This window comes from Salvelinus namaycush, chromosome 22, assembly GCF_016432855.1.
Source record: "Salvelinus namaycush isolate Seneca chromosome 22, SaNama_1.0, whole genome shotgun sequence".
Taxonomy (NCBI): Eukaryota; Metazoa; Chordata; class Actinopteri; order Salmoniformes; family Salmonidae; genus Salvelinus; species Salvelinus namaycush.
The window spans coordinates 27,981,998-28,004,654 of record NC_052328.1 but is presented as its reverse complement, the minus strand read 5'-3'; the positions used below and the strand labels follow the sequence as shown (position 1 = coordinate 28,004,654).

General features: G+C 43.8%; 2 protein-coding genes across 2 annotated transcripts in view; one reads left to right on the top strand and one right to left on the bottom strand.

The window, feature by feature from the left end:
- LOC120017719 (mitogen-activated protein kinase kinase kinase kinase 3-like) overlaps positions 1-8,735 on the top strand; it is an 87,075-nt gene extending 78,340 nt beyond the window's left edge. The window contains exons 28-32 of the mRNA XM_038960665.1: positions 93-185; positions 398-468; positions 744-799; positions 1,553-1,669; positions 7,443-8,735. Coding sequence (XP_038816593.1) covers positions 93-185; positions 398-468; positions 744-799; positions 1,553-1,640 — 308 coding nt within the window. The 3' untranslated portion in view covers positions 1,641-1,669; positions 7,443-8,735. The remainder of the gene's footprint in view (positions 1-92; positions 186-397; positions 469-743; positions 800-1,552; positions 1,670-7,442) is intronic.
- arhgef33 (Rho guanine nucleotide exchange factor (GEF) 33) lies at positions 8,725-22,111 on the bottom strand. The gene is made up of 15 exons (XM_038960785.1): positions 22,090-22,111; positions 21,019-21,062; positions 16,534-16,698; positions 16,102-16,223; positions 15,860-15,993; positions 15,509-15,631; positions 15,177-15,303; positions 13,195-13,327; positions 12,550-12,657; positions 12,139-12,231; positions 11,451-11,635; positions 11,207-11,302; positions 10,299-11,112; positions 9,958-10,049; positions 8,725-9,520 (listed from the first exon to the last, which is right to left on the bottom strand). The coding sequence occupies exons 1-15, from the start codon at positions 22,109-22,111 to the stop codon at positions 9,397-9,399; spliced, it is 2,382 nt and encodes a 793-aa protein (XP_038816713.1). The 3' UTR covers positions 8,725-9,396.
- Between the last annotated feature and the right edge of the window lie 546 nt (positions 22,112-22,657).

The following is a 22,657-nucleotide window of genomic DNA, read 5'->3' as shown; positions in this document are numbered from 1 at the left end:
CTTGACTAAGCCAAATAATCATTTTATTCTCAAATGAGAAATTCCAGCTTCTGCATCAGTAAATGAAACCATTAACTATTTTCTCTGCTCAGGGTGTATAAAGATAGTGAACCTACAGGGACGGTTGAAGTCAAGCAGGAAGTTATCTGCTGAGCTGACGTTTAACTTCCAGATCGAGGCGATAGGTACGTTTCCATAACCACGGCATTCACACTTCTACCCAGCCCAAAGAAACCAAAGACTGGGTCCTGTGGTGCTGAAAACAGATACTTCCTCCTGTGTGTACATCTCTACGCAGAAAGATAATTCCATATCCTAAGAATGTTTTTTATGTGAAGCATTTCTCAGCTCGTATCGTGCTTTTTGTGGTCAGTGTAACATCCACGCGTCTTTGCAGTGTGTCTCCAAGATAGCGTTCTGGCGTTTTGGAGGCATGGTATGCAAGGGCGGAGTTTCAAGACCAATGAGGTAAGCAGAGGACGTGTAGGTGGGTGGCTGTCTGAGAGGAGTGGTTTGTTTGTGTACACTAGAGGGTGACTTTCCCCTGTCACGTCCCGGTCCTGTTCATAACAACAACAACAATGATCCCGTTGTATTTGTTTGAATATGTTTGAATATGTTTGAATATGTTTGAATATGTTTGCATATGTTTGCATATGTTTGAATATGTTTGAATATGTTTGCATATGTTTGAATATGTTTGAATATGATCTTAAATGATACTTTGTCTGTCGGCACCCCAGATCACCCAGGAGATCTCTGATAACACACGGATCTTCAGACTGCTGGGATCTGACAGGTGAGGACTGTAAGAGGGTCCAAGATGCACACGGTCACCTTACCTGACACACTTACACACACACAGACTTACATACTTTGACCCCTTTCACTTTTACACTCGCAATGATATTTTTTAGAAATATTTCTCTTTTAGATATTTCACTTTTACATTGGCGACAACATTAACATGGATGTCGTCATGATGCCCAGTTTGTTTTCAAATGACCTGCTTCAGTAGTATAGAACCCTGATCGCCTGAAGTCTTTGGTGTTGGTTGTGTTAGTTGTGTTAGTTGTTGGTTGTATGCATGCCTGCTTGTCTCTTAATTGCTTGTTTGATTTTGTGAATGAAGAAACTCTCAGCACGACAGTTCAGGGCAGGAGGGAGCCGCCAGTCTGCCCAGGTATACTCACTTCACCCTGGGTCACACCAGGTCTCGTCTAGCCTACAGACTCTCTGATCTATGGATGTCCCCTGTGGGGACCCTTGATTTCATTCTGCCTGTATGAGTGTGTGGGTTGGTTTTCTGTTTTCTTGGGTCAGTAACTACTTTGTTACAGCACGTTGACCCTATTCACATGATGGAATTTGTCTATGGGGCTTGAGTACGCTATAAGTGGGATCTGGTGTGTGTTGGGGGGTGTGGGGCCTGTTGGTGTGAAAGAGTTTTTTTCTGTGTGTGAGGCTTACATCCTTAACCCCCTGGTCCCCTCTAGGACCATGTACTTTCACAGTGTGAGTCTGATCTGAACCTGCCCCCACTGTGTTTCAGAGTGGTGGTGCTGGAAAGCAGGCCGACAGACAACCCCACAGCACCCAGCAACCTCTACATCCTGGCTGGACACGAGAACAGCTACTGATCAAACTGCACAGCATCCTGGGAACACAAGTAACTAGAGACAGACAGACACAGACACTAGAGAGACAGAAATACACTAGAGACAGACAGACAGACAGACAGACAGACAGACAGACAGACAGACACTAGATACAGACAGACAGACAGACAGACAGACAGACACTAGATACAGACAGACACAGACACTAGAGACAGACAGACACTAGAGAGACAGACATACACTACAGACAGACAGACATACACTAGAGACAGACAGACAGACAGACACTAGAGACAGACAGACAGACAGACACTAGATACAGACAGACAGACAGACAGACAGACAGACAGACAGACAGACAGACAGACAGACAGACAGACAGACAGACAGACAGACAGACAGACACTAGATACAGACAGACAGACAGACACTAGATACAGACAGACAGACAGACACTAGATACAGACAGACAGACAGACACTAGATACAGACAGACAGACACTAGATACAGACAGACAGACACTAGATACAGACAGACAGACACTAGAGACAGACAGACAGACACTAGAGACAGACAGACAGACACTAGAGACAGACAGACAGACACTAGAGACAGACAGACAGACACTAGAGACAGACAGACAGACACTAGAGACAGACAGACAGACACTAGAGACAGACAGACAGACACTAGAGACAGACAGACAGACAGACACTAGATACAGACAGACAGACAGACACTAGATACAGACAGACAGACAGACAGACACTAGAGACAGACAGACAGACAGACAGACACTAGAGACAGACAGACAGACAGACACTAGAGACAGACAGACAGACACTAGAGACAGACAGACAGACACTAGAGACAGACAGACAGACACTAGAGACAGACAGACAGACACTAGAGACAGACAGACAGACACTAGAGACAGACAGACAGACACTAGAGACAGACAGACAGACACTAGAGACAGACAGACAGACAGACACTAGAGACAGACAGACAGACAGACACTAGAGAGAGACAGACAGACAGACACTAGAGAGAGACAGACAGACAGACACTAGAGAGAGACAGACAGACAGACACTAGAGAGAGACAGACAGACAGACACTAGAGAGAGACAGACAGGCAGACACTAGAGAGAGACAGACAGGCGCTAGAGAGAGAGAGACAGACAGGTGCTAGAGAGAGAGAGACAGACAGGCGCTAGAGAGAGAGAGACAGACAGGCGCTAGAGAGAGAGAGACAGACAGGCGCTAGAGAGAGAGAGACAGACAGGCGCTAGAGAGAGAGAGACAGACAGGCGCTAGAGAGAGAGAGACAGACAGGCGCTAGAGAGAGAGAGACAGACAGGCGCTAGAGAGAGAGAGACAGACAGGCGCTAGAGAGAGAGAGACAGACAGGCGCTAGAGAGAGAGAGACAGACAGGCGCTAGAGAGAGAGAGACAGACAGGCGCTAGAGAGAGAGAGACAGACAGGCGCTAGAGAGAGAGAGACAGACAGGCGCTAGAGAGAGAGAGACAGACAGGCGCTAGAGAGAGAGAGACAGACAGGCGCTAGAGAGAGACAGACAGACAGGCGCTAGAGAGAGACAGACAGATGCTAGAGAGAGACAGACAGACGCTAGAGAGAGACAGACAGACGCTAGAGAGAGACAGACAGACGCTAGAGAGAGACAGACAGACGCTAGAGAGAGACAGACAGACGCTAGAGAGAGACAGACAGACAGACGCGCGCTAGAGACAGACAGACGCGCGCTAGAGAGAGACAGACGCGCGCTAGAGAGAGACAGACAGACGCTAGAGAGAGACAGACAGACAGACAGACAGACACTAGAGAGAGACAGACAGACACAAGAGAGAGACAGACAGGCGCTAGAGAGAGAGAGACAGACAGGCGCTAGAGAGAGAGAGACAGACAGGCGCTAGAGAGAGAGAGACAGACAGGCGCTAGAGAGAGAGAGACAGACAGGCGCTAGAGAGAGAGAGACAGACAGGCGCTAGAGAGAGAGAGACAGACAGGCGCTAGAGAGAGAGAGACAGACAGGCGCTAGAGAGAGAGAGACAGACAGGCGCTAGAGAGAGAGAGACAGACAGGCGCTAGAGAGAGAGAGACAGACAGGCGCTAGAGAGAGAGAGACAGACAGGCGCTAGAGAGAGAGAGACAGACAGGCGCTAGAGAGAGAGAGACAGACAGGCGCTAGAGAGAGAGAGACAGACAGGCGCTAGAGAGAGACAGACAGACAGGCGCTAGAGAGAGACAGACAGACAGGCGCTAGAGAGAGACAGACAGACAGGCGCTAGAGAGAGACAGACAGATGCTAGAGAGAGACAGACAGATGCTAGAGAGAGACAGACAGACGCTAGAGAGAGACAGACAGACGCTAGAGAGAGACAGACAGACGCTAGAGAGAGACAGACAGACGCTAGAGAGAGACAGACAGACAGACAGACAGACGCTAGAGAGAGACAGACAGACAGACGCGCGCTAGAGACAGACAGACGCGCGCTAGAGACAGACAGACGCGCGCTAGAGACAGACAGACAGACGCGCGCTAGAGACAGACAGACAGACGCGCTAGAGACAGACAGACAGACAGACGCGCGCTACAGACAGACAGACGCGCGCTAGAGACAGACAGACGCGCGCTAGAGACAGACAGACGCGCGCTAGAGACAGACAGACGCGCGCTAGAGACAGACAGACGCGCGCTAGAGACAGACAGACGCGCGCTAGAGACAGACAGACGCGCGCTAGAGACAGACAGACGCGCGCTAGAGACAGACAGACGCGCGCTAGAGACAGACAGACAGACAGACGCGCGCTAGAGACAGACAGACAGACAGACGCGCGCTAGAGACAGACAGACGCGCGCTAGAGACAGACAGACAGACAGACGCGCGCTAGAGACAGACAGACAGACAGACGCGCGCTAGAGACAGACAGACAGACAGACGCGCGCTAGGGACAGACAGACAGACAGACGCTAGGGAAAGACACACGCTAGGGACATACAGACGCTAGAGACAGACACAGACAGACACATACAGACACACTATACTATAGACAGACACACTATACTATAGACAGACACACTATACTATAGACAGACAGACACACTATAGACAGACACCCTATAGACACACACTATACTATAGACAGACACACACACTATAGACAGACACACTATACTATAGACAGACACACTATACTATAGACAGACAGACACACTATAGACAGACACCCTATAGACACACACTATACTATAGACAGACAGACACACTATAGACACACACTATACTATAGACAGACACACTATACTATAGACACACACTATACTATAGACACAGACAGACACACTATAGACACACACTATACTATAGACAGACACACTATACTATAGACACACACTATACTATAGACACAGACAGACACACTATAGACACACACTATACTATAGACACAGACAGACACACTATAGACACACACTATACTATAGACAGACACACTATACTATAGACATACAGACACACACACTATCGACAGACACACACACTATACTATAGACAGACAGACACACTATCAACAGACACACACACTATAGTATAGACATACAGACAGACACACTATATACATACAGACACACTATAGACAGACATACAGACCCACTATGGACAGACAGACAGACACACTATAGACAGACATACAGACCCACTATGGACAGACAGACAGACACACTATAGACAGACAGACACAGACAGACACACTATAGACATACAGACTATAGACACACATACAGACACACACTATAGACATGCAGACTATAGACAGACTATAGACACACATACAGACACACACTATAGACACAGACAGACAGACAGACAGAAACACTATAGAAATGCAGACTATAGACAGACTATAGACACACATACAGACACACACTATAGACACAGACACAGACAGAAACACTATAGACATACAGAAACACTATAGACATACAGACACACTATAGACAGACAGACACACTATAGACACACAGACTATAGACACACAGACTATAGACACACAGACTATAGACACACATACAGACACACACTATAGACATGCAGACTATAGACAGACTATAGACACACATACAGACACACACTATAGACACAGACAGACAGACAGAAACACTATAGAAATGCAGACTATAGACAGACTATAGACACACATACAGCCACACACTATAGACACAGACAGACAGACAGAAACACTATAGACAGACAGAAACACTATAGACATACAGAAACACTATAGACATACAGACACACTATAGACATACAGACACACTATAGACATACAGACTATAGACAGACTATAGACACAGACAGACACACACTATAGACAGACAGACACATACAGACATACTATAGACAGACAGACAGACAGACATACAGACACACTATAGATAGACAGACAGACCCACTATGGACAGACAGACAGACAGACAGACAGACAGACAGACAGACAGACAGACAGACACACAGACAGACAGACACACTATAGACAGACAGACACACTATAGACATACAGACTATAGACACACATACAGAAACACACTATAGACATGCAGACTATAGACAGACTATAGACACACACTATAGACACAGACAGACAGACTATAGACGGATAGACAGACAGAAACACTATAGACATACAGACACACTATAGACAGACAGACACACTATAGACAGACAGACACACTATAGACATACAGACTATAGACAGACTATAGACACAGACAGACATACTATAGACAGACAGACAGACAGATAGACAGGCACACTATAGACAGACAGACAGACTATAGACAGACAGACCCACTATACCATAGACAGCCACACTATACTATAGACAGACACACTATTGACAGACACACTATACTTTAGACAGACAGACACACTATAGACAGACACACTATAGACATACAGACTACAGACAGACACACACTATAGACACAGACAGACACACTATAGATAGACAGACAGACACACTATAGACAGACACACTATAGACAGACCCACTATAGACAGACACACTATAGACAGACACACTATAGACAGACAGACAGACACACTATAGACAGACACACTATAGACAGTATAGACAGACAGACTATAGACAGACAGACACACTATAGACACAGACAGACAGACAGACAGACAGACAGACAGACAGACAGACAGACAGACAGACAGACAGACAGACAGACAGACAGACAGACAGACAGACAGACAGACAGACAGACACACTATAGACAGACACACTATAGACAGACACACTATAGACAGACACACTATAGACAGACACACTATAGACAGACACAGTATAGACAGACACACTATAGACAGACACACTATAGACAGACACACTATAGACCGACAGACAGACAGACACACTATAGACAGACACACTATTGACACTATAGACCACAGGTGTCAAACTCATTCCACGGAGGGCCGAGTGTCTGCGGGTTTTCGCTCCTCCCTTGTACTTGATTGATGAATTAACATCACTAATTAGTTAGGAACTCCCCACACCTGGTTGTCTAGGGCTTTATTGAAAGGAAAAACCAAAAACCTGCAGACACTAGGCCCTCCGTGGAATGAGTTTGACACCCCTGCTATAGACAGACAGACTATAGACAGACAGACACACACACTATAGACAGACAGACACTACTGCTTTAGCTTCACAGAAGACAGATCCTTCAAGGGTCCGCTTCCAACTTGCCTTTTACTTCCTTTAACACCTTTTATTTATTGTGGCAGGTAACAAACACCTGGATGACTTCTATATGATTTCAACCACTGCTAGCATCTCAGCTCACACCACACAAGTGCTTAATTGACCTGTATTTAATTGATGTAAATATAAATGTAGTATTTTTTTGCAGAAAGGTACCCTGGCTACTCTGGGGTTGTACACTAAAGACTGGTCATGTAGATACGTGTGCATAGGTATTCTGTACAGTTATGGAGAATATAAAGATTTTAAGGGGTGGTGAGTGGTGCAGGGGGGGTGACAGTTTGAGCACTAAAAAGGACTTCCTGTTTTTTGATCATGTGATCAGGGACAGGATTTGAAGCCCCCTCTCTGAGGTTTGACTAAGTCTGAGCAACAAGGAAGTACCACTATACTGGTAATGTCATTCTGCACGCATCGTCAGGCCAAATGTGGGAACTTCCTTTCTGGTTTGCTTTGAGAAATGTGTAATGGGAGATCTACAGTTTCATTCTTAGCTTCCACTTTGAACTCTGAGGTGAAAATTCATTTCAAACTGTTTTAATTGCAGGCTTACTTCCCAGCTTAGTTGTATGCTTTTTTAATACTGTGGAATCACTGGTGTTAAAATTTGCACAAAAATATATTTAAAAAAAGAAATGTGACGTATGTAACTGTATGTGTGTGTGTGTAAACTTAAACATGCATATGATCTCACAAGCTGTGACACAGGGGTTACATTAGATAAGTCAAGTTATTCTAGAACACTCACTGAATTTTTTTTAAATACTTTGAGATAGTGGAGGGTGAAATGTCAAAGGTGAAATACCAAAACAGGCTCCAGCAATGCTGTTGTTTTAATCACCACAGTTTCATCATGTTGTAATTCTCAATGTCAATATCGATCATATACACTATAGTCAAATGGCCAGAACTAAACATTCCTTACTGTAGGGCTCAGTGAAGATGTTAAAAAAATATGAATGTTACATGTTTTTATGTAATGCCAAAACGTGTTCTCAATTTATGGCCAAAATTTGTTGGGTGTCTCTACCTCGTGTTAGAACAAAAGGAAACGAGTTGTGTAGAAGGAAAAAAGTCAAAACACTACAAAATTCATGTTGGTTTTAATTTACACAGTAAACATGTGTAATGATTATGGACAAACTAGTTCTTCCTTTATGCTGCATTACCATTTTCATATTGCAATGCACATTATTACATGTATATACTGTAAAATAAAATCGGTTGGTTTTACATACTGTATAATTGCCTATATTTTGTTTCAAATGTGTAACAGATTTATGAAACTGGTTAACACATTAAAAGAAGGAACTGAAGGCTGTTGTGTCTGTCGTACAGAAATATGATGGAAATGTTGAATCTGTTTCACATTTTATGGTTTGCAAGCATTGTAGATAAGTACCTATATTTTTTAAAGGGAAGTAATTGCTAAGCAGGCAATATGATTTGTGAGTTTTTCAGAAATACATTATTGGTTGGTTAACATGTGGTATAGAGAATATTGATTACAACATGGACTTTTCTTATTTTGTTTAATTTGTCTTGTCACAATTTCATTTATAAAAATTCAAAAAATAACTTCACATTAAAAATCAACATTTTGGTTTGAGGGGGAGATTTTTATTCCAATCATCTTGATGGCAAATTATAGATCTTTACCTACATTATTTCAGTTCATGAGTATACAGTATTATACAAAATATATTATCTCCATGGATATTGAGGAGACCTCAAATGGAAAAACTAGTACTAATTCAAAAACAAATACTTAACCTATACAGTATTTTTACAGTAGTTATATAAGAAAGGAGTACGTCAGTCTGATTTGGTCTTCCAGCATGTTTCATATTGCATTGTGTATCTATGTGTGTCTATAAAGCCTATAATTTTGCTTAGAAGTGTGTGTGTGCGTTATCAAGGCACCTATTTGAAACCTTTCTCAGACCACTTAATTTGTAGTGTGGTTCTAGTCACACTTCACACAGCAGTCCCACGGTCGATGCCTAGGTGGGCAACTCCTGGGGTATTGCCTGCCTCTTGCTCACTGGAGTTCTGGCTTTCTGTCTTATCTTTGTCCTTGTCTTTCTCTCCTCCCCCCGACCTAGAGGACACAGTATATATGAGGTTACTGCACTGCTACTGGATACACCGTACAGCATTACTGGAGTAATACCAGCATGTATTTGACAAGCATGGTTTATTCCTAGCTCCTGTAAATGAGTGGTGCTGTAAAGTGCCCTTGATACAAGAGGAGAGATGTTCACAGCACGACCTGTCAGACGAACATTGTCTCTATCGAAACTTGAAAATGACATTAAAGCTTTCAAACCTTATTTGTGGCATACAAATACATTTTTCTACGTAAACACCAAATGGAAATTGGTTTAGAGGTGAGTGGACGATTGGTTGTTAATCGTTTTTTTTTTTGTGTGTTTTTTTTTACTGACATTGTCAAATAAAGTGTAGGATGATGTTTAGCTTTCTGAATTTGATACTGCCAATGTTCTGTTTTTGGTCAGCATTTCCAGCATATATTACTTTTTCTTGAAGAGCTTCTTGAAGGAGCTTCTGAATCCTCCCTTCTCCTGTTTCCGGCTCCTCTCACTGAAGGGGGTGTGGTTCCCAGAGTCCTACGTAAAGGAGTAACATTTGTTGTAAATACACTCAGTGGTCTGTAATAATATCACACATATCGTACATAGTCACAAATGGCCCCCAAACTGAAACACTCAAACCTCCCAGCAGGCCATAGTACTCTCACATTCAAGTCTATGGCTGATAAGCCCTCTTCCATCTAAAAAAATAACCTTAGGGCTCCTCAAACTCAACCTCATTGCTTGATAACTGTGGCCTTCATCCATCCACTCCCTGATGCGCACCTTGTTGTGGTGGTTATGTAGCTCTTCAGTGGCTGCTATCTGTCTCTCTGGCTCTGCCTTTTGCTGCGGGGGGCTGATGGGGCTGTTGTTGCTGCTCTGGCTCTTGCTGCTGCGTGGGTGATATTTATTACTGGACTGCCTCTCCAGCTTGGGGTGTTGGTGGGCCCCGTGGCCCCTTAGGTGGTCAGAGAGATGTCCGGGGCCACTATCCCCACTCACAGTGCTGTCCAGCTGCAACCCGTTCAGGGACTTGCTCTTACGCTGATCGGCCTGCAGGGGGCGGTGGTGGTGAACTCGCATCATTCCAGCCTCGTCTGGAGACACGCACCCCCGACCAGGCAGCTGCTTGTACCCACTCTCCCGGCTGCCCCCGCTGTTGTAGACCTCACGGACGGCCTGGTGGCTCTTGGGGTAGCGCACAAAGGCAATGTCGATGCTAGAGTCAGAGGAAGCGCTGGAGCATTGGTCAAACATGGACATGTTGTGAAGAGATGAGTTTGTGTCCTCATACAGACCCTCCAAGCCCGGGGCATCCCCAGGGAGAAGGAACTCCCCCAGGGCATCGGCCATGGCTGAGCCTGGGGGCAGCCGTTTGCTGGGCAGCCGCTCTGATGACCCCATCTCAGGGATGCTCTGCAGGCATGGGGGTTTGAGGCGAGGGTCGGTGTCAGGGGAGAAAAACGGGATGGCAGAGTCGGAGTGGTGGGCCTCACTCTCCCAGTCCTGAAAGCGTCTAGACTGGATCTGCTCCAGGAGCCTCTGCTTGCTGTGTTTCACCTGGTTGGCATGCTCTCTGTGAGGGGAGAGGGGGAGACTGTCAGTGGGACAGACGGAGTTAGTGCATGAAGAAATACATGAAGGACTGACTGATAATATGAATGTCTGAGTGTAGTCAGAACATAACTTACAGTATTGCATTGCTGCTGGGGTAAGGAGAACCCATCTCATTGGCTTGCATAACGTTACCACAGTCCACGTTTTTGAAGAACTGCTTCATAGTTGACCTGCAACAAGAAAGGAACTATATTTAGCCCCGTAAGGAGCTTCTTCTTTATATGGTCACATTCACAGCAGAATGTCTGAAATATACCATCAGTTCACTGTCCTCAGACCAGTTCATCTGAACCCTGTTCCCTATGTGCACACGCTTACCAAAATACCAAATCTGAGCCTGGATCAGAAGCTGACCTCTTGAGCTCCTTGCGGTTGTGCAGGAGCAGCTCTTGGTTGTGCTGCAGTAGGTGGGCGTACTGGGCAGTGAAGGCACTGAACTGCTGGATGCACAGCAGCAGCAGGTAGTAGTCAGGGTGCTCTGCATCCGTCTGCTTCAACAGGGTCTGAAACCAAACCAGACCACACAGGGATGCTACAGACTCATGTGAACCAAGCACTAACCAGTTCATACAGTCACCGCTCTAATCTCTATTAACCCAGAACCAAAGTCTTGCGTAATTGGTGAGATGTTCGATGAAGTTCTGGGTCCATGCATGTTAAGAGAAGAGATGAAGAGCTGCTAGAATAAGAAGAACTGGAACAAGGACCACCACCCTCTCTCTTTGCAAGTCTATGGGCTGAATGCTAACTCCTGTAAAATCGTGATTTGTCTAAATAACCAGTGACGAAAAACCTAAGCACCAGAACTGTTGCTGCTTGTTAGCTATCGGTGCCCAATAGTATAAAGACAGATCTACGGTACCATTTAAGTTTACGTAGTCTGCCCACAAGACACTATCACCACTCTGATTTAAGATACTCTGATGGTGAAGTCTGCTCTTTTCTAAATACCTATGTTGGGTTGGTGGTGTACTGGATGTATATATCAGAGTGTCAAGAGCCTAACCTGCAGCAGCAGAAGGTACTCAGGGATCCTCTGTACTGGCTGGAGGAGAAGAGTGTGGAGAGAGGGGTGTGTCTCGTCCCCCATGATGTCACCCTGGAACATCAGACAGTCAATCAGAGAAGAGACAGTCAGTTGACTTAAGTCTCCACAGAAATCATGTGAAATCAATTGTCTGGAAAGGTTATCCTGTAATAAAGGCTGTGTGAGTATAATGTCATAAAACTAAATCATAATAAACTTCACTCCGGTCTACTTGTCATGTGCTCTTTGTTAATTGAAAGAGATTTACTCAACAATTTCCTGAAGTAACCCTTTCCTTCTGGATAACTGCACTATTGTGACTACTCTGTGGGTAGCTCTGTGCGGTGGTTGTGGTCAACACTGCCTGGTTGTTCAGTGTTCCTAGTTTACCTCAAACAGGCCGGCTGCTTTTAGTGAGGTGGTGGTCAACATGCTGACCACAGAGAGACATTCAGGCAGCTCCTTAAGATACGACACGTAGAAGTCCAGGAAATCACTCTAGAAGACCGGCAAGATGGAGAATTAGAGACAGACAGTCAGGCAGACAGTCAGTCATTGAAACTCAGTAGATAGTGTCATAGTCTAGACAGGCAGAGAAATGACCAGGAACATAAACAGCAATACAATATATCCCCCCAAATCCCCACATCTCTCCTGAGTATCACATGTGGTCTTGTGATTAATTTGAAGGCCTCCACATGTGACACTGTGACTGGTGAGAAGCGGCACTGAGTCACAGCCTTCCCCCTGGAGAGTCTCATCTGGGGCCCCTAACTCCTAATCCAACCATTTAACTAATTTCCCTCTTTCAATCAGTCCCACCCACTTAAACACACATTGGTCCTAATACAATTATCACCTAATAGGCTGGATACTGTATGTTAGGGGTTATGTAGTTATGTGAGGGGTTGTGTAGTTTGCAGGCAGCCTGTGACACCATAACTAGAGCCCTGAGTTTCTCCATGTCAGGTTAGGAAAACTCAGGGCCCCTAGCAATGACTTCATGGGTCATTTGTGTCTATGAAAGGTTTGTACCTCTTTGCTGGTGACCCTCATGAATACATCTCCCATGATGCCCTGCCACTGGCACTTGAGGACCCTCTCCTGCAGGGTGTGGAGAAGCTCCAGGTGTTGCTGGATGAGGAAGCGTAGAGAACTGGGGAATGGCCTGGAGAGAGAAAGAGGAGATCGATATAACACACATCACATTACACTGCAAGGAGAGCGGTACAGAACAGAGCAACATATAGCTATCTAGGGAGCAGTTTAAAAGACAGGAGGCCAATTATATTCTATAGTAATGGAGAGAGTGTTGAGAAGGAGAGAGGTGAACATTGAGGTGGGAAAACAGTGGAAATATACACAGTCCAGGTAGTGGTGGTGGTTGACAAAGGCACAAACAGAACTGGAGAATGAGAATGGATGGATGAAAGAGAGGGGAAAAGATGAGGATAACTACACAAAGAGACAAAGGAGAGGACAGAGTTGAAATTATGGAATTGAAAGATGCATTCAAATATTATGGTGTTAGTAGACAGATTACTGAGGTAAATGGACCAATGTTTTTGTTGTAATAACAGTGTTAGTAACAGTCATAGCATGCTAATAGTAGCAGTAATTTATCTTTTGTTGTATTCATGGTTGAACTGTGAGTGACAGACTCCCTACCTTAGAACACACATGATCAACTGTTCTGCCACCGGGCACTCCCCCAATACTTACAAACAAATACATGAACTCACACATCAGTGAGCAGAAAGACAAACAGTTTCACCCCAAAAACCGTTATGACTCATTGCTCTTACTGGTGTTAATTGAGATTAACCAGATGAAGAGACACACTCCAAAGGTCAGAGGTTATTAATGAGGGAAAGGGAAAAAGTTGAGTATATGGTAACTAGGGGAGAGCTCCTCTCTGAAAGTTGAAAATGTAGTGCTCAGATGTCTCTGTGAACTCCAGATAAACAGCGATTACATTAAGTCAGATCTCTGTGGAGTCCTTTAAAAAGCCTCTGCTTGCCTGAATGGCTGCGTTATTCAATAGATTAATTTCCTTTCCTCGCTTTTTTATAATGTCCTCCTTCTGACTGTAATTAGATCGGTATCTCCTGTTTAAGCCCCTGTGTCAATGAGTGCGTGTCTGTGTGCCAAAGACGAGGGTAGTCTTTGTTATATTTATGAACCGAACCAAGGTCAATGTTGAGAAAACAGTTATAACTTCCTCTGCTTTCATGAGTCATAGTGCACGATTAAACCCTAACCCCAAAATCTGAATTCATAGTGCACTATTAAAACCTCTTAAGGATCGAACACTTGTTTTCCATTTTCACCTAAAATGACACCCAAATCGACTGCCTGTAGCTCAGGACCTGAAGTAAGGATATGCATATTCTTGATACCATTTGAAAGGAAACATTTTGAAGTTTGTGGAAATGTGAAATTAATGTAGGATAATAACACATTAGATCTGGTAAAAGACAATACAAAGATACATCATCTTTGAAATGCAAGAGAAAGGCCACAATGTATTATTCCAGTTTAGATGCAAATTAGATTTAGACTGATCCAATGAACCATTGCATTTCTGTTCAAAATTTTGTATCAAGTCTGCCCAAATGTGCCCAATTGGTTTATTGATACATTTTCAAGTTCATATCTGTACACTCTCCTCAAACAATAGCATGGTATTATTTCACTGTAATAGCTACTGTAAATTTGACAGTGCAGTTAGATTAACAAGAAGTTAAGCTTTCTGCCAATATCAGATATGTCTATGTCCTGGGAAATTTTCTTGTTACTTACAAACTCATGCTAATTGCATTAGCGCACGATAGCTCAACCGTCCCATGGGGGGGTAGCGATCCCGTAGAGGTTAATTGGCTCTTATGAAGCTCGAACATATGTAAAACCGGTCTGGTGGCTCTGCTGTTTTGAACTTGAACAAAACTGTTCAGACACAGTGTTGCTACCTGATCTTATGTAAAATGTGTAAATAATAGCCATCAGTGGTACAGTACCGTTTGTCTTTGGTGTGGAGGGCCTCTGAGCTGTTGAAGGTGATGTTGGCTTTCAGCAGCAGAGACAGGTATGACACATATACCCTTTCTGACTCCAACAGCTCCAGGGCAGCAACCTGCCTCTTACCTGACACACAAACACACACAAAAACACACACACACACACAGTGAAAAAGAAGCACCACACACTGACATACTTTTTACACCGCTGTGACCTACAATATTAAATGGGAATTTGTATATTGACTGCTAAATAATTTAACGTAGGGCTCCCTAATGTAACAAGGGAATAAGTCACTGACGTGTGTAACGTCAGCGGTGATGTCACTCACCGTTCTCTGGGACGCTCTGTGCATCCGTGTCGTCTCGGCTCTCTTTCCTTTCTCTCCACACTGGAGACTTGGACTGAGCTCTCTGGGGCTGGCCACTGGCTGCGTCCTGCTCTGAGTTAGAGGCTGCACCACACAGTACACACATGGAGCAAACACAAGCATTTGCCATTCGATTCCACTGTCTTTTATGTGATGTAAACATCCCTATACAGCCCCCAGGTATTTGAGTCAGCTGAGGCAAGTACGTTCAATGACTTTCATGAACAGGTCTTTAAGGACCAGCTAGTCAGTACAATCAATGACACATACAGGACTGGTTATGAATGTCTGTCCCTCAGAGGCATAACTCACTCTGTGTGGAGGCTGTGCTCATCTGTGGAGAGCCGCTGGGTAGGCTGGCAAAGTAATGCTGGATGACATTGAGCTCTGTCTGGTTGGAGAGACACCCATGCCCCTCCCCAATGCAGTCCCCTTTGGAGCTTTTCCTGACAAAACCAAGGGAAAGCAACAGAGAGTGGTGAGTTCACGTCAGGTGATGATGCAATGTGTGTCTGTGAATGTTCATGCATGCAACGTGTGTCAGTGTTACGTACCTCTGTTGAACGGACAGGATCTCTCTGCCGGTCTCTGATTGGAGGAGCTCCAGGCCTTTCTGTAGCTCTTTCTGTCTGCTGGTAACCTCTTTGATCTGGGATAGAGCACCGCTCAGGTCCTCCTGAACACAACCACGACATACAGCACAATCCCATCACTACGATATCTAGCTACGTTCACAATACATGTGCCACAGAGTGACATACTGTAATACTTAGGCATCCTGCTAGAATTGCTAGAGACTTACTGGTTTGACTGTAGTCCACCGTAGTCCACTTTACAAGCGTTTCGCCACACCCGCAATAAAATATGCTAAATATGTGTGTGACCAATAATATTTGATTTGATAGTATGAGAAGAATGACAAACAGGCACATATTTGGTATCTGATATCAGTGAGGTTTGTTCAAGTCATGTGGGAAGTGGGGTACCTTAAATGTGTTGAGGGAGTTCCTGATTCCCATGATCCTGTCATCCACGTCGCTCTGCTGGCCCTGAGCCCTCTCCTCCAGACCTCTGTCCCTCTGCTGCAGCGCAGACACGTCCTGTAACACTCCCTGCAGCCCCGTACGCAGCTCCACCACCAAGGCCTGCAGCTGGAACACCAGGTCAGAGGTTAGGGGTTAGGATGTAACAACAGTTACTACATCGATGGTTGTTTGTGACCTTACTAATGTCTCCAGAATGTTCAGAACACACTGTAACTACATTGGTTCTGTATGTGGGGGTGAATCAATTACTTGGAGAAATGAGCAGCTGTTTTGACAAGGAAAAGAGAGGAAAAGGAAGGATGAGATAAGGAAGATGGGGAAAGGAGAGAAAAAAAAGATGGGTGAAGGTGAGAGTGCTGGGGTATAAGATGTCAGAGGACCAGGACAGAAAAGGAGAATAGAAACGGGAGTTGAGAGTTAACGGAGACTGACGGTGAGCCTATTGAACATTTCTCTGTAATTTGAACATCTTGGAGATCGCTGCTCTCCCCATGCAGTCCTCACCAGCAGCTTCCTGTCCTGTAGTGTACTGTCTGTGAATCTCTCACTGCAGCCATGTGTGGCCCAGCAGTTACCCTTTCAGAGGTCAGCGAGGTCACAGCTCATTTTGGCACAGGGTTTGTTTCCAACAAGGCTCTCCACTGAGTCACATTATTCTCTTTATCTTCTTTATTGTTGCTGTTGTTTGGAGAGTGTCCCAATTTCTCCTTTTTGCCCTCCCGTTAGAGGCAAGATTTTTTCTGTCTCTAGTGTAGCGGCCGTTCTTAGGATGTGGAGATTTATTGAATTTAGTCTGCAGAGATAAGTGAATCAGCTCATGTGAACAGACAGGGATTCAGGCTGCTGCCTGCCCCTCTCAGTTCCTCTCCTTCCATCCTCTCTCCTCTTCTCTCCTCTCCACTTTAGTCCTCTTCACTCCTCCCCCCTTTGCGCCTCTACTCTCCTTTCCTCTTCTCTTCTTTCCTCTCATCTACTTTCCTCTCCTCTCTCTTCTCCTCGCCACTCATCTACTCTCCTCTCCTCCTCTCTTCTCTCCTCCCCTCTCCTCTCATCTACACCCCTCCTCTCTTCTAGTCTGTGGATCAATCATGTGAAAGTCATCAGGCTGCAGATTCAATACGGCTGCTGACCTTCTTTACAGATGTACAGATCTATTAAGTGTACAATACCTTGTCTCTGCTCACTACTTTAGACTGCGTAGCAGTACATACATAACATATAAAGTTGAAGTCGGAAGTTTACATACACTTAGGTTGGAGTCATTAAAACTTGTTTTTCAACCACTCCACAAAGTTCTTGTTAACAAACTATAGTTTTGGCAAGTCGGTTGGGACATCTACTTTGTGCATGACACAAGTCATTTTTCCAACAATTGTTTACAGACAGATTATTTCACTTATAATTCACTATATCACAATTCCAGTGGGTCAGAAGTTTACATACACTAAGTTGACTGTGCCTTTAAACAGCTTGGAAAATTCCAGAAAATGATGTCATTGCTTTAGAAGCTTCTATAGGCTAATTGACATCATTTGAGTCAATTGGAGGTGTACCTGTGGATGTATTTCAAGGCCTATTTTCAAACTCAGTGCCTCTTTGCTTGACATCATGGGAAAATCAAAAGAAATCAGCCAAGACCTCATGGTTCATCCTTGGGAGCAATTTCCAAACTTCTGAAGGTACCACGTTCATCTGTACAAACAATAGTACGCAAGCATAAACACCATGGGACCATGCAGCCGTCATACCACTCAGGAAGGAGACGTGTTCTGTCTCCTAGAGATTAATGTACTTTGGTGCGAAAATGGCAAATCAAAGCCCAGAACAACAGCAAAGGACCTTGTGAAGATGCTGAAGGAAACAGGTACAAAAGTATCTATAGCCACAGTAAAACGAGTCCTATTTTGACATAACCTGAAAGGCCGCTCAGCAAGGAAGAAGCCACTGCTCCAAAACCGCCATAAAAAAAGCCAGACTACGGTTTGCAACTGCACATGGGGACAAAGATCGTACTTTTTGGACAAATGTCCTCTGGTCTGATGAAACAAAAATATAACTGTTTGGCCATAATGACCATCGTTATGTTTGGAGGAAAAAGGGGGAGGCTTGCAAGCCGAAGAACACCATCCCAACCGTGAAGCACGGGGGTGGCAGCCTCATGTTGTGGGGGTGCTTTGCTGCAGGAGGGACTCGTACACTTCACAAAAAAGATGGCATCATGAGGATGGAAAATTATGTGGATATATCGAAGCAACATCTCAAGACCTCAGTCAGGAAGTTAAAGCTTGGTCGCAAATGGGTCTTCCAAATGGACAATGACCCCAAGCACACTTCCAAAGTTGTGGCAAAATGGCTTAAGGACAACAAAGTCAAGGTATTGGAGTGGCCATCACAAAGCCCTGACCTCAATCCTATAGAAAATGTGTGGACAGAACTGAAAAAGTGTGTGCAGGCAAGGAGGCCTACAAACCTGACTCAGTTACACCAGCTCTGTCAGGAGGAATGGGCCAAAATTCACCCAACTTATTGTGGGAAGCTTGTGGAAGGCTACCTGAAACATTTGACCCAAGTTAAACAATTTAAAGGCAATGCTACCAAATACTAATTGAGTGTATGTAAACTTCTGACCCACTGGGAACGTGATGAAAGAAATAAAACCTGAAATAAATCATTCTCTCTACTATTATTCTAACATTTCACATTCTTAAAATAAAGTGGTGATCCTAACTTACCTAAGACAGGGCATTTTTACTAGGATTAAATGTCAGTAATTGTGAAAAACTGAGTTTAAATGTATTTAGCTAAGGTGTATGTAAACTTCCGACTTCAACTGTACCTAATAGCAATGCAACACTGTCAGTGTATTGTATTGTACTTTACAGCTGTCCAGTACTGTTACGATATTTGACATCTATGTAGCACGGTGTTAGAACATACTGTATACGAGTCCATTGATATATAGTACCAGTCAACATTTTGGACACACCTACTCATTCAAGGGGTTTCTTTAATTTTTACTATTTTCTACATTATAGAATAATAGTGTAGACATCAAAACTATGAAATTACATATATGGAATCATGTAGTAACCAAAAAAGTGTTAAACAAATCAAAATATATTTTAGGTTCTTCAAAGTAGACACCCTTTGCCTTGATGACAGTTTTGTACACTCTTGGCATTCTCTCAACCAGCTTTATGAGGGATTATATTCCAACAGTCTTGAAGGAGTTCCCACATGTGCTTAACACTTTTTAGTTGCTTTTCCTTCACTCTGTGGTCCAACTCATCTCAAACCATCTCAATTGGGTTGAGATCGGGTGATTGTGAACTCATCATACCAAAGGACATATTTCCACCGTCTAATATCCATTGCTCGTGAACAAGTCTGTTCTTCTTACTGGTGTCCTTTAGTAGTGGTTTCTTTGCAGCAGTTTGATCATGAAGGCCTGATATACACAGTCTCCTCTGAACAGTTGATGTTGGGAAGCATTTATTTGAGCTGCAATCTGAGGTGTAGTTAACTCTAATGAACTTATCCTCTGGAGCAACTCTGGGTCTTCCTCTCTTGTGGCGGTCCTCATGAGGGCCAGTTTCATCACAGTGCTTGATGGTTTTTGCAACTGCACTTGAAGAAACTTACTTTAAGACCTTCATGTCTTAAAGTAATTTTCCAGATTGACTGACCTTCATGTCTTAAAGTAATGATGGACTGTCATTTCTCTTTGCTTATTTGAGCTGTTCTTGCCATAATATGGACTTGGTCTGTTACCAAATAGGGCTATCTTCTGTATACCATCCCTACCTTGTCACAACACAACTGATTGGCTGAAACGCATTAAGAAGGAAAGAAATTCCACAAATTAACTTTTAACAAGGCATACTTGTTAATTAAAATGCATTCCAGGTGACTACCTCATTAAGCTGGTTGAGAGAATGCAAAGAGTGTGCAAGCTGTCATCAAGGCAAAGGGTGGCTATTTGATGAATCTCAAATATAAAATAACACTTCTTTGGTTACTACATGATTCCACATCTGTTATTTCATAGTTTTGATGTCTTCACTATTATTCTACAAACTAGAAAATAGTAAAAATAAAGAAAAACTCTTGAATGAGTAGGTGTGTCCAAACTTTTGACTGGTACTGTACATATAAAGATTAGAGACAGGCCGTAGTCAAAGCTATTTCCGTTTCTCTGGCAGTGTTTATTCATATCCCCATTAGCTTTTGCAGAAGCAGCAGCTACTCTTCCTGCGGTCCACAGAAAACACAAAACATAACAAGTAACAAAATACTGATAGACAAGGACAGTCACACAAATGTTAAATACACCCATATACAAACAATACAATGTAGTGTTGATCCTACATACTCTTCATAGGCAGCAGTGTCTCTTGCAAGGGGGGTGACTATAGAGCGGGTTACCTGAGCAATCTCCAGGTTGGCCTCCTCCATTTCCTGGTCTTGTTCTAGGAGTCAAGAACATCAGTTAATCACACATCGTTATGGACTTACAGTAGCTCCCTGTCACTCACATATCACTATGGAGATTATCCTCAGTTACTCAGACACAAACCATTCTTTGAGGATACATATGAGAATAGACTGTGACAAAGGCAAATAATGTAGTCATGTGGGATGTCCAACACAACGTCTCTCTATGCAGCCTATGCACAGTAAATCATATGGTCATGTGGGATGTCCAACACAACGTCTCTCTATGCAGCCTATGCACAGTAAATCATATGGTCATGTGGGATGTCCAACACAACGTCTCTCTATGCAGCCTATGCACAGTAAATCATATGGTCATGTGGGATGTCCAACACAACGTCTCTCTATGCAGCCTATGCACAGTAAAACCACTACAAGTTACCCAAACACTGAAATTCTACATGAAATGGTAAGGTAGAAAAGGCTCTGTGTCATCAGACAATCAAACAGTTGTGCCATAATGGAAATACCCTAATGTATTAAGTGTCTGTTTCTGTTCAAATACCAAATGTCCAAACTACGAGCAGCCTTGTGAAGGTCATTTTAAATGTCTGCTTGTCATGCATTATGCATTTGAGCTTGTGCTGGAATGACATATTCTGAGCAGTAATACTGCAAAGCTCCTGAAAGAAGAACACTGTAGATAAAAATTAATGACAACCAATGTACAAGTAAAATGTAAGTCTTTCCAATGGTTGTATCATACTTAAGAGTCAGTACCCAGCTAGCATGTTCTGAGAACCATATCGTACCAACTGTTGCAATAATTGTCCATCAACAACTTGTTTCATAAAAACTGTTAAGTTGGCCAAGTAACTAGTTCAAAAGATATACAACAATCATTGTTACTCACAGCACACCAAAGATATTTATCAACAACAGTGGTTTACTGTAGCCTCTCTGAACTTTGTGACTACCGCCAAATCAGAAAAACAGAACCATCAACCATATTGGTGATACCTGTACCGTATGTGACATCTTGGTTATAGAAGCAGAATTTACCATCTGACTTGCCGTTTTCCATGGTTCCTGTGCCCACCTGCCTAGTCAACAAACAGGGTTGTGTAGTTTTAGCGTTCAAGGCACTCCTCTTTTCTGTCCTCCTCCTCAACACTGGCCTGCGATCCGTCGCTCTAAACCATGAGTCTGATGATCCTTCACACAAAAAGGGCCCTTGTGGAATGATGGCGGGAGAGGTCCAACAGAGAGAGAGAGAGAGAGAGAGAGAAGAAAGAGAAGGATAGAGCTAGAGGGCTTTTGACAGTCCTTCATGAGGAGAAAATTGGACAGCTGATTCGATTTCCCCTTACCCTGAAAGTCACATTTTGTAGGAAAGATAACTAAAACAGAGCTGTGACACAGGATTTGGTCTGCTCAGGACAGTGACATGCAATAGGTAGCCAGGATATGGCTCTGTAATTCCATACAATTATTTGGCCAAGTTTACTTAAAGACTGTGTATATGTTGCTGTTTGAAACAATGATGCATGATGTGCTTCAATGTGTGTTGTGTGTTATGCTTGCAATTAGGAAGGCCTACTGCACGTGATGTTGTAGTGTATTTGCACAT